We start from the raw sequence: 17,389 nt of genomic DNA, 5'->3' as shown, positions 1-17,389 counted from the left end.
CCTACTCAAAAAGTCTTAAATAATTGTAACTTGGAACTACTTTTTAAAAATGTTTTCCCTTTGTTTTCCTTTTAAAGAGCTGGGAAATTATAACTGAAGACGAGGCAACAATGTACAGCAGTCAGAATGTTCAAATACCTCTCTCGCAGAGTAGCTGTGATATACAGAGTCATCTTGCAGAAGAATTGAGTAACAGGCTTACCACCTCTGGAAGTCCAGCTACTGGCCAGTCAACAGCCTACACTGTAAATTATTTTTCTACTTGTTCTGATAGAATTAGATCCATAAATACTTTATTTAGGAGTTGCATTTTTAATTTCGTCTCAAATGCACACACTTTTAGAATAGTCTTTTTGCTGTAGAATCCCATCTAAGCAAGCATTTTCTTCCTCTCTGCTTTGCTTATATGGAATTCTGCCTGAGGTTAAAACAGATTTGTGTGAACTATTTTTCAGTCTGTAAATCTACCTCTTAGTCTAGTGCCATAGAGTGCTGAAAACTATGAATGAAAAAATCTGCTTCTTGAAAGCTTATTTCTAAGGGAGTTGAGCTATGTGATTTACTTTTCCAATTAGAAAAAGTTCTAAGATTGACCATTTTTCATTCTGAATATTGGGATAAGCTTTTATTGATTGGGTTGTGTTAACCTGCTGCTTCCTTAGCAGCAAAACAGGGAGCTTCCTCTACAGCTCCACAGCCTTTGTGCCAGCTGTGGAACTTGCCAGACCTCTGCATGAGGCTGTTCAGCTTGCTAACCCAGCAGAAAACTACTCTCTTTTCCCTAACGCTGCTTTTTTGCAGTTTGAACAACTGAAACAGCATGCTAGGTTGTCTGACAAATACTACAGTAGCAGAGGGAAAACAGCAGGAGCATGTATTCAGGGTGAAACTCGACTTTTTGGTGGTGTGGTAGCAAGCAATTAAATAAGCTCAGCTGTCCTGTGAAACCCGAGCTCCACAAACAGCCTTGTAACCTGATATGTGACTTGAGAAATCCACTGTCCATTGAGGAAAGCCTTTAGAGGTGACCCAGGCCATCTAGTCTGTTAGATTTTGGTATTGAAATAATCATTAGTTTGTGTGATGTTAAGAATGCTTTTCCAGATGTAAATTTGGAATTGACAATGTTTATCTGAGTTTGTACAAATGTATCGCTGGTGTTGCTGGAAACAGTCAAGTGAGAGTAACAAGACTTCACTTGATCTCTGCTCTTCGGCATTCAGTGGGTAGCAAAGAAACTGTTATTTCAGCTTGCTTGGGTGGCCTGAGCAAAGAAAGCAGCAGATGTTCAAATTATTTGCAAGAGTCAGCTAGAATGGCAGTCTTGCCTTTTTTCACCTGCATTACACCCCCCCCCCCCAAAAAAAAAAAAAACCAACAAAACTTTAAAAGTTAATAATGTTTTTCCTTTGAAGTACTTCAGTAATATGTGGATAGGGAAAAATCCTTCAAATAATTGTGGAAATTTTAGAGGAAAATGAAATACAGGTGCCTAATTAAGTAGCAAGTGAGATCTAAATGTGGCTATGGGCAGGAAGATTGACACTTTGGCAAAGTCTAGGGATTTAATTGCTCTTCTCAAACTGATTATCTCAGACTCTCATACCTTTTCATTATTGGCCTAATTTCTTCCTGGCAAGTTGTGTTGGCTCTGCTCTGTCACAGACCTTACTGACAACACAAAAAGTTCTATATTGTAAACTCAGTTGTACTATAACTATTTGTAATTAATGTTTTACATGCCAAAACATTTACTCTAGAGTATTCTGAACTTTCACAAGCCTCTGTCATTCTAAGATTATAGTAGACTCTGTGAACTTGAGGTTTCTAGCTGTTAAAACAAGAATGATTTTAAATCATGTTTCTAAACAAATGCAACAGTTTGCTCAGGCTGGAAACTGTAATAGCTTGAGGTGTGATAACCATTGCTAGCTGTTTGCTGCCATCCTTAAAGGTGCAGTAAGAGCTAATGTGTCATTCCTCTCCCCTCCTTCAAGAACCATTCCAGCAGAAGAGGTAGTCTGCAGACATACAGACCTGAAGAGCAGCCTGCACATCCAGTGGTAAGTCATTTTTCAAAAAACACTGGCTTTTAGCTGTGTTAAGTGCTGACATTTCAAATGAGATTTGGCCTTCCTTGCCCAGCAGCTGTCCTGACAAAATGGCAATTATGGGTCTAGTTCAGCTGTAAAGCTTCCACGTTTCAGCTTTGTTTAGCATTATCTTGATGCATAGCCTGCAGAAGGAAGTAGTCTTGCCCTGATGATAATGAGTTTCATTTTTCAAATGGTTTGCCTTGTAATTGTTTACTTCTAATTAAAAGCTATACCACATTCCATTATGCTTTTATGGTAAACTGCAAACTGTGACCCCATAGCCAGAAGTACTAGGCTGGGTCAGCCTAAACCAGGTATATAAATGAATCCTTTATGATGAGGAGTTTGAATTTTGTATAAACAATCAAATAAAATTTTTTTACTTTATACTATTCAGAAAGGACTTAAATACTTCTTATCTATTTTATCCAGCTCATAAAAGTCATGAACCTTCTGGAATATAGTTTTGTTGTTTTAAATTGACAGAGGAAAACCTTTTCACAGTAAGTTTCATGGTTTCCTTAATTATTTTTTTTTCTGTTATCACTAACATTTAGTTACTGCCTACTTCATCTGGATTGCCCCCAGGCTGGGAAGAACGACAAGATGAAAAAGGAAGGTCATATTATATAGATCACAATTCTAGAACCACTACCTGGATAAAACCAGTTGTACAGGTACTGCCTGTCTTCAGTTTACTGATGTTTGTATTCACTGAACCTTTTAAACATCTCGTGTAATAGAAGTGAAGGTGGCTTTGAAATAGAACACATGAAAGGCATAAACTGTAAAGTACCACATAAAATAGCTGAGAGACTGCATGGAGAGTAAGCAACAGTAATGTTTATTGCAAGTCACTCTCCCTTGTGGAGTGTGGTAGCTGACTGAGGAGGCTGGAAAGCTTCTGTAAGCCCTCACCACAATCAGTGATTGTTAGTCAGTGTGGTTGATACCATGGAATCTGTCAGGGACTTGCTTTGTGAAACTGCTTTCATCAGTCAAAATACGCGTTAATGGAAAAAAGATATTGCTTTGCAGGGCTTTGATTTGATAGGATGTTTTTGATCATTTACCATAGATTGCTGCGGAAACAAGTCAGGCATCAGCTGCACAAAGTATTTCTATAGCAAGACAGCCACAAGCAACATCAAGTGATTCATCACAACAGTCTTCTCAGCAGCAGCCTGAAATGGAGCAAGGATTTCTCCCTAAAGGCTGGGAAGTCCGACACGCACCCAATGGGAGACCATTCTTTATTGACCACAATACCAAAACTACAACATGGGTAATGGAAAACTGTTCTCATGAACTGAAATTCTAGTTCCTCTTGAATCAGAACTTGGCTGCTTTCAGCAAGCTGCCATATGTTTCTTTAGTGCCAAGATAGCTGTGTCTGTCTGTTCAGGAGCATGGTCAGATCTTGGTGCTAATAAACCAAGGTGGGGCATTCAGTCACTGTACAGGCCATGGAGATGGACTCCACGATCCTTGTGGATCCCTTCCAACCCAAAATATTCTGTGTGAGTCTGAGTGATACGTAATAAAAATGCCAAGTTACAATACCTGCCAAGAGTAGAAGATTATCAATTTTACTAATTGTATTGGTACTTGAAAGTTTAGCTTGGAAGGAGGAAAACAGGAATCTGCTCCACAGATGTAAGGCCCTCCTAAATGACATTGCAGAACTGCAGTAGCTTATAGGAGCTGTTCACAGAAACGAGTTCTGTAAACATACCTTCAGCAGGAAATCCATGACCTTGAATTTATCCCAGGGCACAACACAAATTTCTGTGAATGCTTAGAAGAGCAGACCAGGTGCAAGTACCATATGGATGAGGGAGCTGTACAGCTGCAGTTCCACAGAGGGGCACTGCACACCACTTGGCAGTGCTGCTAGGTGGCCTTGAGCATTTACAGAGTATGTCAGTGGTACTGTCAGCTGAAAGGGAAAGAGAGATGCATTAAATTGATTTAAATTGGGTATTCTTTTCTTCAGGTAGATGAAAAGAACTCATATAACACAACCACCTTCATACTAGCTCCCACAAAAAACCCCAAACTATCAACCAAACAACAAAAAACCCCCCAAATCCAGAAAGTATAAGGTGTGTCAGAGATGATGTAGAAAGAGTAATTCTACTCAATTACACAAAAACTGAGTTGAATGAGGGATTTATATTTATATATATGTAAATAAAATCAAGTGAGAGGTTACTAGAAGATGATTGTAAATTACTGGAGGACTGAGAATCCACAAGGATTCCTCTGGCTGCAGAAAATGCAACCATTACTAATTAGTACTAGGCATATACTTGACCAAATCATTAATAAAAACAAACAAACAAACAAAAACCTTAAAGGCAAAACAAAACAGCAAAAGGATTTTAACATGCTACTTATTTTCTTTTCAAAGGAAGATCCAAGACTGAAAATTTCTGCTCCTCCAAGGAGAAAGACTTCCCTAGATCCAGTTGACCTGGGCCCATTACCAGTAAGTAAACCATTTTGTGCTTGTTTTGCAGATGAAGCAATTTAAGTTAGCATTATTGAAATTTGCACATGAGAAAATGCAGCCTGCTTTCTTCCTACAAAAATATTGTGTTGAATTTCACTGCTGACAGTAGATGGGAGAGGAATGCCCACAACTGCAGGTCATGTTGAGTTCTATGCACACTATGTGATCAGAAATTTATAATAAAAATGTAATAAAAAAGTGTAATAAAAATGTTGTCTTTTTACAGCCAGGGTGGGAAGAGAGAACTCACACGGATGGAAGAATATTCTTCATAAACCACAGTATGTACAGTGTAGTGTTCTTCCCTACTCATCCTTTCATTTGTGACCGGTATTTGAATTAATGGACCTATTTAAAATTTTTCTTGCAGATACGAAGAGAACACAATGGGAGGATCCTCGACTGCAGAATGTGGCAATAACTGGACCAGTAAGCTTTCCTAATGTAGATTTTCATTTTTTTCAGAAATATTGTTAATAGAATCCAAATAAACTCTTGTCATTGATCACTTAGTCTAGAAAGTGAAACTTTCAGGGTGTCTGAACAAAGCATTTTTTTTTTTTTTCTTTTTAAAAACTGTTTAGAGATCTTTCTAGGAAATGGTCTTTAAATGCCAGAAAGAAAAAGCAGTTGCCATGGTAGTAAGAAAGTTTCATTATAGGCTGGGGGGAGGGCTTTGAAGTGTGTAACTAAGTCTTATTTATTTTTTGTCTACACTAGCTCAATTCATGAAGTAAATTTGAGAAAAAAAGAAGAAAAAGGGGAAAAAAGGGCTTAAAGAGGAATTAAATTGATTTTCAACTTGAAAATAATTATCCAGCCTCAATACTTAATCAGAAGTGTGAAATTACCAGAACTAATTGCAAAGATGGTTTACATTATAATTATAGATAGGTTTTAGTGTTCAGCTGATATGTGTTTATTAATAGCCTGTATATGTAAACAACCTTCCCTGTCCATGGAAAATAGAGGTGTTTGTAGCCAGGTCTCTCATGATCCAGCAGGGAAATGGACGTCACCAAAGGCATTTTGGTCACTTTGATCTGGGCCACTCAGGGATCTCAGGCAGTTGCATCAGCTAATGGGGAAGTACAGCATGAATTGATCTGAACAGAGAAGTGCTTTTCATTCCTAGTGTTTATAAATTGGAACTTTCCCCTGGCACTCAGTAAAACATGAATTCCTGTTGTCTCAGAATTTAAATGGCTTGTCTGTGTTTCACGAGACTCGCAAGACTTTTTTTCTTTTTTCCCCCAAAGGCTGTGCCTTACTCCAGGGACTATAAGCGGAAGTATGAATTCTTCAGAAAGAAATTGAAGAAACAGGTTAGTAACCAGTAGGAATCCAACAGAAGGTTATGAAACTTGGGCCCCAAGGGAAAGCAAATTTACAGGGAAGGTAAATTTACTGTCTGATCACAAATACATTTGTGAAGCTCCAACTTCATAACAATTAGCGTATGCTCTAACAGCAGAGTTTGTGACTTTATGCACTGATGAAGACTGTGATCAATCTAATTTAAAAAGTAGAAATTCTCGAAGGTTAAAATGTCGTGAACCTGAAAGTAAGACTGGCAACAGAAAAGTTTGGAAATCACTGATCAAGCATAGAATAGTTTTTGAAAGTCTGAATATGGAAAGTTCTCAGAATAGATTTTAGTCTGTATAGAAATCTCTGCTGTCATCATGAACAGGCTGGATGACTGCAATAAGTTATTACAGCCTTAAAATCTGAAGTTTATGGATCTTGTTTCCAAACTCTAGTTTGAAGTGGCAGTGCCAGGTATATTTATAACACGTGGCATAAAAGGCTGTAAATAGCATCTGGACAGCCAGATAACAATGAGTCTGCACAAGTTCAATCAAATTTTACACCTTGGGAGATATTTTACATATATAATAGCCTTTGAGTTTAGATCCATGCTTCACCTACCTGCCAAGTCTGCCTGTGCATTTTGAGCTGCATGTAAATTGCACACAATTATATATACACCTTGGTTTTTGTGTTCCTAGTAAAACAAGATTGACATTCATTCAAATGTCATTATCTTAATCTGAGATAGAGAGCTCAGCCACACAATACAATTGTGGTAGTTTAAGAATTAAATACAAGTGTAGATTTTATCTTAAGTAAGAGAATAGGACACCTAGGCTCATAGAATATTGAACTAGAAGGTGGATAAGTGAGGTAAAATGGTTCCAGATAATTTTATGTGTCAACTGTGAGCTGTTTTTAATCAAGTGTGTAATATGATAAATGTTCAGTGTCAGAAGAGACTCCATGCCTTGCTGCATGCAGAGCAACTGCCCATATGCTGTTACTAGTAAGAACTTTACTGTATTTTCTTAGCATGAAATAGAAGGTAGTGTCTGAAATTCTCTGCTACTTGAATTGTAGGTAAACAGAGCCTCTTTTCAATCATACTGTTATGTTCCCAAGTTATGTAAGGAAACAGTTTCTGTGCTCTCTATTTTCAGAATTTGCATATTCTGCAAAACTCTGAGATGCTGGGTTTTGCTTTATTATTCTTTGTTTTCATGTTTCTCTTTTTTAGAGTGATATTCCAAATAGGTTTGAAATGAAAATTCATCGCACAACAATCCTTGAAGATTCTTACAGAAGAATCATAGCTGTAAAGAGAGCAGATTTCCTTAAAGCGAGACTTTGGATTGAATTTGATGGTGAAAAAGGTTTAGACTATGGAGGAGTTGCCAGGGAATGGTTCTTCCTTCTCTCTAAAGAAATGTTTAATCCTTATTATGGATTGTTTGAATATTCAGCTACGTAAGTAATACCACTCTGGAAGATGTGAAAACTTAGGAAAAGAAATTGTATTTCATACCTTATATAAAAATGGGGTTCCTGCTGCCCTTGCAAATGTACCAGAGGGTTTAGTTGATAATAACTGCAATAATCTGCATCAGTTGCTTGACAGAAGAGTAATGTGGAGACAATATTGTGGGTTTTTTTTACAGCAGTCTAACATAAGCCATGGCATTTTTGCATGGACAAGCATGTGCTTGCAACCATCTCCTGCATACAGAAGAGGCTGTATGTAACCAGTAATGCAGAGAATGTTATTCTGCTTTGAAATGAATGAGAGTTGATCCCTTCTCTTGGGTTTATCTCTAATTTACTGAGGTAGTTCCTGGTGGTTGTTTCTGATATACTGATAGTCTTCTATTGTGTATTGTTTAATATTAGATATGATCATGAAAAGCAATAATTGATTTAATAAGTGATGTCTTTCAGATCTTCAGATGTGAGATTGATCCAATAGTACAACATTTTTGTTCTTTCTCTTCCCTATTCCCTCTTTCAACTCTTCAGAGATAACTATACTCTGCAGATCAATCCCAACTCTGGACTTTGCAATGAAGATCATCTCTCTTATTTCAAGTTTATAGGTCGTGTGGCTGGAATGGCTGTTTACCATGGCAAACTTTTGGATGGTTGGTATTTATTTTATGTAATGTGATATTCAGATTAATATTGCATATCTTTTGAGTCCTAAGTTGCATCTGTTAAATTTATTTCTTCTTCTTTAAAGCCTTTTTTATTCGTCCTTTTTACAAGATGATGCTCCAAAAACCAATAACACTACATGATATGGAGTCTGTGGTATGTAATTTGCTTTATCACGTTGACAAATTTAATGTAATTTATAATTGTTTGCATATATCTATCTATAATATATATATATATATATATATAAAATCTACATTTTGAAGGTTGAAAATGCACAATTCAAAGATACTTAGGCTACATCTTTTATAAGTCTCTAAGTTGTATAGAAATTAAAGCTTCCAGTGAAAATCCAAGACGCAGTCTCAGTTTCAAGTCAGTTAAGCTGTATTGGAAACTGGAACCTAAACTTTCTGTGATGTTTTCTTAAAATGTTTAAGATACTGAGATTGTTAAAATGGAATATAAATACTTTCAGGATTCCTGTCTTAACCTGTTTTTTAAAATAGTATTTTCTTTTATTATAAAAATTAATAATTTTCAGGGACTGAAATATGAGTGATATGATGTAACATTTTTAGAGGAAAACCTGCCCCTGAGACTTTTCTTGTTTGGTTGGTTCCTGATAATGTCTCTTATCTAGAATGCTCATGGACAAAGTGATTTTTATTCTGTCTTTTTAATCTGTTACTGGTTTTGCTGCCCTTTAAGATTACAGTGTGTAGTTGCTATCTGTTTCTGAGTAATAGATTTATAGTAGATGTGTCCTGATTTTTTTGTTTTGATTTGGTTTTTGTTCAGTGCTCTAGAATGATGGAATGGTTTGGGCTGCAAGGCAGGGACACCTTCCACTAGAAAGGTGTGGCACCAGGCCCTGTCCAGCCTGGCCTTGGACACTTCTGGGGATGGGGCAGCCACAGCTTCTCTGGGCAGCCTGTGCCAGTGACTCCCCATACTCACAGGGAAGAATTTCTTAATGTCCAAGCTAAATCTGCCCTCCTCATCTTTTCACTACACTGCCTGATAGAATCTCTGACCATCTGTTCTGTGGCTCCGTATTGATGCTGGAAGGTGCTGGAAGGTCTGCTGGAGCCTTCTCTTCTCCAGGCTGAGCACCTCCAGCTCTCCCAGCCTGTCTCCAGAGCAGAGGTGCTCTAGCCCTCACAGCATCTTGGTGGCCACCTCTGGACTTGCTGCAGCTGCTCCATCTCCTTATGCTGGGGGCCCCAGAGCTGGGCACAGCTGAGTAGAGGGACAGAATCACCTCCCTTGACCTTCTGGTCACACTGCTTTGGATGGAGACAATGTGTGGTTGGCTTTATCTTAATGTTCATTTCCTAAGATTCTTTGTAGTAATGTCTGACAAGAAAAAGAAGATAAATGGAGGATGAGGGACAAGAGAAGAGTCCAAAATATATTGCTTCAGATAGTGCTATACCATCTTACCACCATTTTGCTATTGGAGACATTTACATAGATTGCTGAGCAATCAGGTTTTAAAGGTCTTCAGAGCTTTGTACAACTGCAGTGTCTCTGTATCCAGTATAGGATTACCCTAGGCAGAAGTGTTCACTGGGCTGTCATGGAACCTCTTGCAGTTTATAGGGTGGCTACTTTATTTAGCATTTACTCTTTTGTAATTTTCTCTTAGGATAGTGAATATTACAATTCTCTGAGATGGATTCTCGAAAATGATCCAACAGAACTGGACCTCAGATTCATAGTTGATGAAGAGCTTTTTGGTCAGGTTAGTATGTACTTGTAATGTGGAATAGAAAAAACATGGAAGAAAATACCTGTGAAATAAGGGGATTTTATGTGTATGGTATTAAGAAAAGCCCTTTGCTCACTCAGCTCTTTCCACTCATGCAGCGAGTGCGTTTCAGCCTGGTGTGATAAAGGACTTGGAAATAAGCAGAGCTTTAAAAAATTGCTTCTGCTTTTTTGTTGAATACAACTTGCATTGAAATGCAGCTGTTGCTGTGAAGGCAACCAAGCCTAAGATATCCACAGTCCATTATTTGATCTGGAGTAGAGGTTGGGTTTATGTGATTGGCTGGAAAGGATGAGTTCCTTTGGAAAATGCTGGAATTGCTAGGAGATAACATGTTTCCTTTCTCTTAAGTTGTACTAGAAACCTATAGAATAAACAAGTTTGTTATTGCATACAAAGCTATTTAAGTCATGTAGAAATACCACAGGTCTTGAATAAAACTTGCAAATTGCAGTTGCCAGCTAGATCTAAGGATAATAACCTTTACGGTCTTGTGTAACAACAGTGATCCTGAGAAGAAGCAATGAAAACGTACATCAGTGATAACTGAAAATGAGACATTTGTCTTCTGAGGTTCTAGTAGTATAAGTCACTTTGTAACAGAGATGTATATTGATTCACTTGCTGGGATGATTGCTGCAGTGGTTTCTGTAATTGTTTTTCCTTGAGATTTGGAATGAGGGCTGGGCCATAGAATGTGCAGTTAGAGAAGTGTGCCTTACTGTAAACCTGCCTGCAGTCTTGGGTAGTGTGCTATAGCGGGTCAGAAAAAATGGGGGTTTCCCATTGCACCCCTTAATAATTTTTTTTTTTTTAATGTACTACATTCTATTTATTAGGTGACCTGTATGACTGGATCTGTTTCTCGTAGTTTTCAAATTCTGCAGTCTTCAAGAGCTGCATGAATTATCTAATATTAACATAGGAATTCTGTTATATGTTCACCTTGTTTAAGACCTCTTCTGTGCATTGCATTTAGACCCATCAACATGAACTGAAAAGTGGTGGATCAGAAATAGTTGTCACCAACAAGAACAAGAGAGACTACATTCAGTGAGTAGTGGCTGCTGTGTGCAATGTACCTCACTGGATTGCCCTTTAGTACAGGGGCTCTGTGTTAGCTTTGTTTACAAAAGGAAGTTGTTGCTTTGTATATAAATCACTTTTATTTTAAATATGGTTTTGTTTGGGTTTCTATTTTTTTGCAGTCTTGTAATTCAATGGAGATTTGTGAGCCGAGTACAGAAACAAATGACAGCCTTTAAAGAGGTACAGTTCTAATTACAAAATAAATTCTTCTAAGAGTTTGTTGCATCTGATATCTTTTTGATGCCCTGAAGACTCACTAGTAATTTTGTTAAAAGTATTAGAAAAGGCAGTGATACTATTTGTAGTGTCAGCTTTGAATTATTTCAGAGTTGAAAATATTTTAGTATGTTTTTACTGAGGTGTTTAATTCATCTAGAAAAATGTGCTTATTTCTCAATCCTGACTGACAGCTTTAGCTGTGGAGCAAAATATTTAGTGACCTCTGCAGAAATTAAACTTATTTTTATTAGTTTGATTTAAACTAGGCAATTTACCCTTTTTTGTACCAATTGTATTACATAGATGATATTCAGACTTCCATGCTCATCACTCGGTGTTGCACAGTAAAGATGTAAGAAATCAATTTCAAGGACTATAATAAAACTGAGGACTACTGGTGTCCAAACATCTGTCTTTGATATATTGCTTTGGCTGTGTTTACCAAAGCCTCTCAATATCCTTCTTCTTGACTAAAAACTGAAATAATGTTGTCTTGATTTTTACAAACTTCCCTCATCTTTTTTAGGGCTTTTTTGAACTAATACCACAGGATCTGATTAAAATTTTTGATGAAAATGAGCTAGAGGTAGGTGTATCATGGAAAAGGGAACAAATGATGTTGAAACTTTAGTTTACTGACTTAAACTTTGGTGATGTTTGTTTGGTTTTTTTAATCTGTGTAGTTATTAATGTGTGGATTGGGAGATGTGGATGTGGCTGACTGGAAACTACACACAAAATACAAAAACGGCTACAACATAAACCATCAAGTAATACAGTGGTTCTGGAAGGTATTGTGAAGTTCTAATATTTTCTTATTGAAAATGTGTTCAAAAGCTGCTGCCTTTCTGCTAGTTTATAGTTTGATTCATTACAAGGTTAGGTAAATATTATCTGACCATTAAAATTCCTGACAAAGTAAGAAAACTCAAGGTGAGATGCATGGTAAGAATGTAAATGCAATACTGATGATTGCTTTTTCAAAAATATCCCTGTCTGACTGGAGTTAAAAATATTTGTGTAGGTTTTCCTGGCATGGTTACACTAAAGAGGTGTTAAACTCTTCTGTTTAATAAATTACAGGAATTTGGCTTCTACTTCATAACATAAGAAACTTCAAAGAAAGTAGGGGGCCAAATCTTCAAGGGAAGCATTTTAACAGCCTGCTAAGCCAGTAACCATACTCTTGTTACAGTGCCATTAAAAAATTGTTGACTTCATAGCTTTAAGTAATAGGCAATGAATTAGACTGTGTGTGTCAGTAAAAAAAAATCCATATGTATTTCATAGATGATGATTTAGAGGTAGATACAATTTTGCATAAGTCTACTAGCTTAAAACCTTAATTTAAAAATAAATTTTAATTGTAATCATTATCATACATAGGCAGTCTTAATGATGGACTCTGAAAAGAGAATAAGATTACTTCAGTTTGTTACTGGCACATCGCGTGTTCCCATGAATGGGTTTGCTGAGCTATATGGTGAGTACTTAAGATTATCTTCACAATTAAGTAACAAAGAACCCGATACCAACATTGTCCTGATGTTTGACTTCAGACATTGCCAATTTTTTTTTTCAAATTTTGTTTTAAAATTTAGTATGTACTGGCAGTTATAAGAAACCAAGTTAGAGAGGAGTCACATCACGTTTCCTGTGTTTTATATGGGAACATACTGTTTTAATTCTGGTTTTGGAAGTTTTTAGATGTATAGGAGTTCTCAAATGAATGTGGATTTTTAAAGTTCTCAGGAGCTGCAAAAATCCCTGTTTAACACATGATTGAGCTTGAAGAAAATTCTCAGTTATCCAAGATCTGATTACAAAGACATGCTGGCATCAGCAGTTAACTTCAGTTCCACAACTGCTTTTATCTGCTCACAAGCCATGGTTGTACAGATGCAGTTGTTTGTAAGGATATACTCCAAAGGGGACCACTGAAATGTCACGTGTTAAACATAAAGTCGGAAGAAAAGTACTGAATCTACAATGCTGAGACTGAGACAAGCAGAGGACAGTAGGGAGCAAATTTCAATAGCAAAGCCAGAAAAGCCACTGTGGGCAGACTGCAGGCAAGCAGATAGAGCAGCCCACAAAGGGTGGGGATGCTTGGCTTAGGGGAGGTCTGTTCTCAGCTGCCATCAGCTATTATGTTTTCTGCTAGATTACTTTATTAAGGCTAAAAGTGCTTGAAATGCTGTGCAAATGACTGAATAGTCTAACTTGCCTCTTTGATTAAACATTTCCTTTTTTATAAACAGGACATTAATTTGTTTATAAAATAAAAGGATTGTGAGCAAAACCACCCATCTTGTGTTCCCACTTCTCCATGTCTTCATTTTCATCATAAATACTTGGTTTGTTTTTCTGTTCCATCAGTGAATGAGTTGTGAGTTGCAGTGGAAAGAACAGTGTGCTCAGCAGGCTTAACCATGTGTCTGCTGCTGCACCTGAGCCTTGGCGTTGCTGGTGTTACAGCACGTGCTCATCACAGGGGATCCCAGTCAGAATTCTGCTGCCTCAGGAGCTCTGCTCATTTGTCTAAGAACACTACTAGAGATAGAAATAAGAACTGTTACAGGGGAAGAAGCTGCTGAAGTTTCTGGCTTCCTTCTGCCCAGGGATTAGAATATACTTGAGCAGTTTTCTTAAGTTGCATTCATTCACTTATTAATGAAAAATTCAGCTAGCAGTTGGCTTGCACAGTGCTTTGTTTGTTGCTCTTACAGTTATTTCTGCTTACTGTGGCCGGCATGCCGTCCTTACTAAACCCCAGTAACAATGTCATTTCCTGTACCTTGTGTTAAAAGAGCTGTACGTGGTTTCTCAGTGTTTTCTGCTGGCCCGTGGTGCTTTGCCGCTGCCCTTCCCTGCCCGCCCGACAGCGCTGGAGCCGCTCCCTGGCCGAGATCTCCCTCTCGTGGCGCCGCCGGGCGCTCCTCCCCTCAAATACCGGGGCTCCCAGCTCGGGGGAGAACCGGCACACTGAACAGACCTTCTCTGAGATAATGCAGCTTTTGTCTTTCTCTTTTTTTCACCGCAGTCTTTCTCTCAGCTTAAGGAAACAGTTATAAAATACTCCTTGCGTCTGCTTGGTGAGAATTGAGGATGCTGCAAGACAGTTGTTGAAAGCTAGAGGGAGCTGGGGCTGTTTTTGCCAGCCAAAAAATGTTCTCGCAGGTGCTTAAGAACATCCTGAGAGTACACATATGATTGCCATGTTACCAGAAGTTCTCAGTTCCTCTATTTTTGTTGCTGCATAGGTGCATTGACTACTTTCTACCAGCTTATAAAACTTGGCACATGGTGATAAATATGTAAAAGTTTTTACATGCAAATTTTATAAAAGTATAAAAACTTCAATGCCAGCTACTATGCATATACATTTAGGTCTTAGACTGCTGAGCTGAAGGTGTAAAAGTCTCTTGAAATGAAGGTATAGCAAGAAATAATTCAAATACAAGGGAATTGGGATTATTGACTATTACTTTCTGTAGTCTGTATTTTATTCATATAGATAGCTCCTTCAAATGTCAGATCTGGATTACAAAACCCCCAAATATGTCATCATTTGTATCTCTGATTATAGAAGGATTTCATAATAATTGATGTGTTCTTTTCTTCAGGTTCAAATGGACCACAGTTGTTCACAGTTGAACAGTGGGGTACCCCTGAAAAACTGCCAAGAGCTCATACCTGGTGAGTATTTAATTCAGATAAATTATGACCTCTAGTAAAAGTGATAAAATACTTAAGAGTTTTCATCTGTTTTTCAGCTTTAATCGCTTGGATTTGCCTCCATATGACTCATTTGAAGATTTATGGGATAAACTTCTTCTAGCGATTGAAAACACTCAGGGTTTTGATGGGGTTGATTAAGACACAGACATAAATTGTGTTGGTCCAGTGCTGCAATTTCATTTTAAGGGTTTACAAACAAATCTGAATTTTCCAGGGACTACCATTGTATTTAGTCACATGGCTATTGAATCTTCATAGTACCGTGTGTAAAATAACTAAGTATTAAAAATCACTAACTTTTGAAAATGGGTTTTGTCATTTCCATAGCTTTGTGTATTTGCTGATACAGGCAATATACACATTGGATCAGCCAGTGCCAAGTAAGTAAAAAACTAAAATGTTTTTAGAGCAGTTGCCTCTTGTACAATATTTGAGACTGTCCTGCAGTAAACTACTGAAGTAAAGCTGTGAAGAAAACTTTGCAGAGGATTTAAATTTGATTTGCTGCTTTAAGAGGAGCAACTGAAATTGTTAAACTGTTTTAAAAAAACCCAACAAACTTTGTGTATTATAATATCATAACTTGTGCTGCTTCAGGCTCTTTGCAACAGATCTGCCCAAAGCACCTTATAATTCAGCATATTATATAAAACATTGGGAAACATTTGTTTGCAGAACACTGACTTGCTACAGTTGTTAGACTTCTGTTTCTAACTTGCTTTTACTAAAACAGTGTAACAAACCCAAGATTTTTATACAAAACAGATAAGCAGCATATTTCTGACTTTTAATGAAAAATTATATCCAGTTTTTGTTTGAATTTGTATACTAATGTTGGTTTATTGAGTGTTCATCACTTTTTTGGATAAATTTGTAGTTGAGCGATAATATTTTCAATTCAGCCTTTTGCAACAAATCAATCTTAAAACGAAATTTGTATGGATATCACTCAGTATTTAGTTACTGATAGTTAGAGGCCTTTACTATCCATTCTTGCAGTATTGCACTACATAACAATAAAGAACATGTTTACAGGGTTTTCTGGGCCAAATTCAGCAGTCTGTTATGTGCAAGCTCCTGAACTGCATGGAAGTTATGCACATGTGAGCAGGTGCAGAATTTGGTTCTGTGATATGTTTACAGGTTGCTAGTTTCTACAGCTGCATTTTTATATTTTTTTCTCCAGTGTTAGTCTAGAAACCAAATTTGTTAATACAGTATAACCAAAGTCATAACCAACAATGTGCAATTTATTGTAGATCAACTTGTCATACATAAATATTAGTTTGATTTCTTTTGTAAATGTGGGTCCTTTTTGTATTAATATTAACTTTTTTTTTTTGAGCAAGTGCTGGTTAAAATGATTAAGAAAGTTGGTTCTGAAAGAAAACAAATTTGTTTGTATACATGCCTTGCTCAAATTTTAACATTTTATTACCAATATGATCTGAGGAAATGACAGTACCTGGCTTTGGCCGCCAATTTTCTGTTTAGTCACAGTCTTTATAAATATGCAAGAAGGAAGTGTAGCACATCTCTCTCTGAAGATATGTAAATTATGTAACAAATGTTAATGGGTCTTAAGGGATATTTAAAATCCCACTTTGTTTTATCCTTTGACTAGGTCATTAGGACTGAGAGTATTACATGTAAATAAAGGTAACTTATACAAATTTCCCAAATCTATATGCAGTTTTGTAAAACGTGAATGGAATATCAGTAAATCTGTATAGATTTGAATGTAGCAGGTTTTGTTGCATACTTTAAAGTATAAAATAAGGATCCTGAGAGCAGTAAATAAAAGTTTATTCTAATAAGTTGTGATTGAGTTCTTTTAAGTGCAAATCAGTAATCTTGAAATAGCAAGAACTGAGTAATTTTTGTACTCCTAGGTAGGCCATGGCAGTAGTTCCATCACAACATGCTGCTGCTTTTGCAGAGCAGTGAAGATGCAGCAGTGCTGGTGTTCTGCTCCTGAGATGTGCAGCCTTGGAAGAACACACATTGTGTTTTTCTAGAAGCTCTGGGGCACTGTCAGCCTTCAGTGCATGGCCAGCCTAGCGATGCTGAGGGGAGGCCACTGAGCAGGTGAGGCAGGGCCAGGCTCCTCCCTGCTCTGGGAACCTTCCTGGCAGGTACACAGCCAACACAGCTGGGTGGGGAGTTGGGAGAGGGCCCTGAAACCCTGCAGCAGCAGCAGGGAGTGCCCAGCAGCAGGTCCTTTCTGTGGGCTTTAAAATAAGTTTGTGGGGGAGTGGTGATAGCAGCTTGTGCTTAAGTAAAGGAGGGCTTTAGTGGTGCTGAGTATCATAGAACAGCCTGGGTGGGGAGGGGACCTTAAAGATGATCCAGTTCCAAACCCCTGCCATTGGCAGGGACACCTTCCACCAGACCAGGCTGCTCAAAGCTCCATCTAGCCTGGCCCTGAGCACCTCCAGGGATGGGGCAGCCACAGCTTCTCTGGGCAACCTGTGCCAGTGCTTCACCACC

At 37.7% G+C, this 17,389-nt stretch overlaps 1 protein-coding gene across 3 annotated transcripts in view; it reads left to right on the top strand.

Moving 5' to 3' along the window:
• The window catches only part of NEDD4 (NEDD4 E3 ubiquitin protein ligase), a 51,305-nt gene extending 34,589 nt beyond the window's left edge, over positions 1–16,716 (top strand). For all 3 annotated transcript variants that reach the window (XM_009089898.4, XM_018913836.3, XM_009089893.4), the window contains 19 exons: positions 78–245; positions 1,998–2,063; positions 2,654–2,773; positions 3,175–3,381; positions 4,510–4,587; positions 4,838–4,892; positions 4,982–5,040; positions 5,871–5,936; positions 7,166–7,395; positions 7,942–8,063; positions 8,162–8,232; positions 9,728–9,823; positions 10,830–10,903; positions 11,059–11,119; positions 11,685–11,744; positions 11,842–11,949; positions 12,545–12,641; positions 14,785–14,857; positions 14,935–16,716. In XM_009089898.4, the coding sequence (XP_009088146.1) occupies positions 78–245; positions 1,998–2,063; positions 2,654–2,773; positions 3,175–3,381; positions 4,510–4,587; positions 4,838–4,892; positions 4,982–5,040; positions 5,871–5,936; positions 7,166–7,395; positions 7,942–8,063; positions 8,162–8,232; positions 9,728–9,823; positions 10,830–10,903; positions 11,059–11,119; positions 11,685–11,744; positions 11,842–11,949; positions 12,545–12,641; positions 14,785–14,857; positions 14,935–15,037 (1,914 nt within the window). In that variant the 3' untranslated portion in view covers positions 15,038–16,716. The remainder of the gene's footprint in view (positions 1–77; positions 246–1,997; positions 2,064–2,653; positions 2,774–3,174; positions 3,382–4,509; positions 4,588–4,837; positions 4,893–4,981; positions 5,041–5,870; positions 5,937–7,165; positions 7,396–7,941; positions 8,064–8,161; positions 8,233–9,727; positions 9,824–10,829; positions 10,904–11,058; positions 11,120–11,684; positions 11,745–11,841; positions 11,950–12,544; positions 12,642–14,784; positions 14,858–14,934) is intronic.
• Positions 16,717–17,389: the final 673 nt, after the last annotated feature.

This window comes from Serinus canaria, chromosome 10 (genome assembly GCF_022539315.1).
Source record: "Serinus canaria isolate serCan28SL12 chromosome 10, serCan2020, whole genome shotgun sequence".
In the NCBI taxonomy this organism is placed as follows: Eukaryota; Metazoa; Chordata; class Aves; order Passeriformes; family Fringillidae; genus Serinus; species Serinus canaria.
The sequence above is the reverse complement of the archived record's forward strand: the minus strand, read 5'-3'. Positions and strand labels throughout refer to the sequence as shown.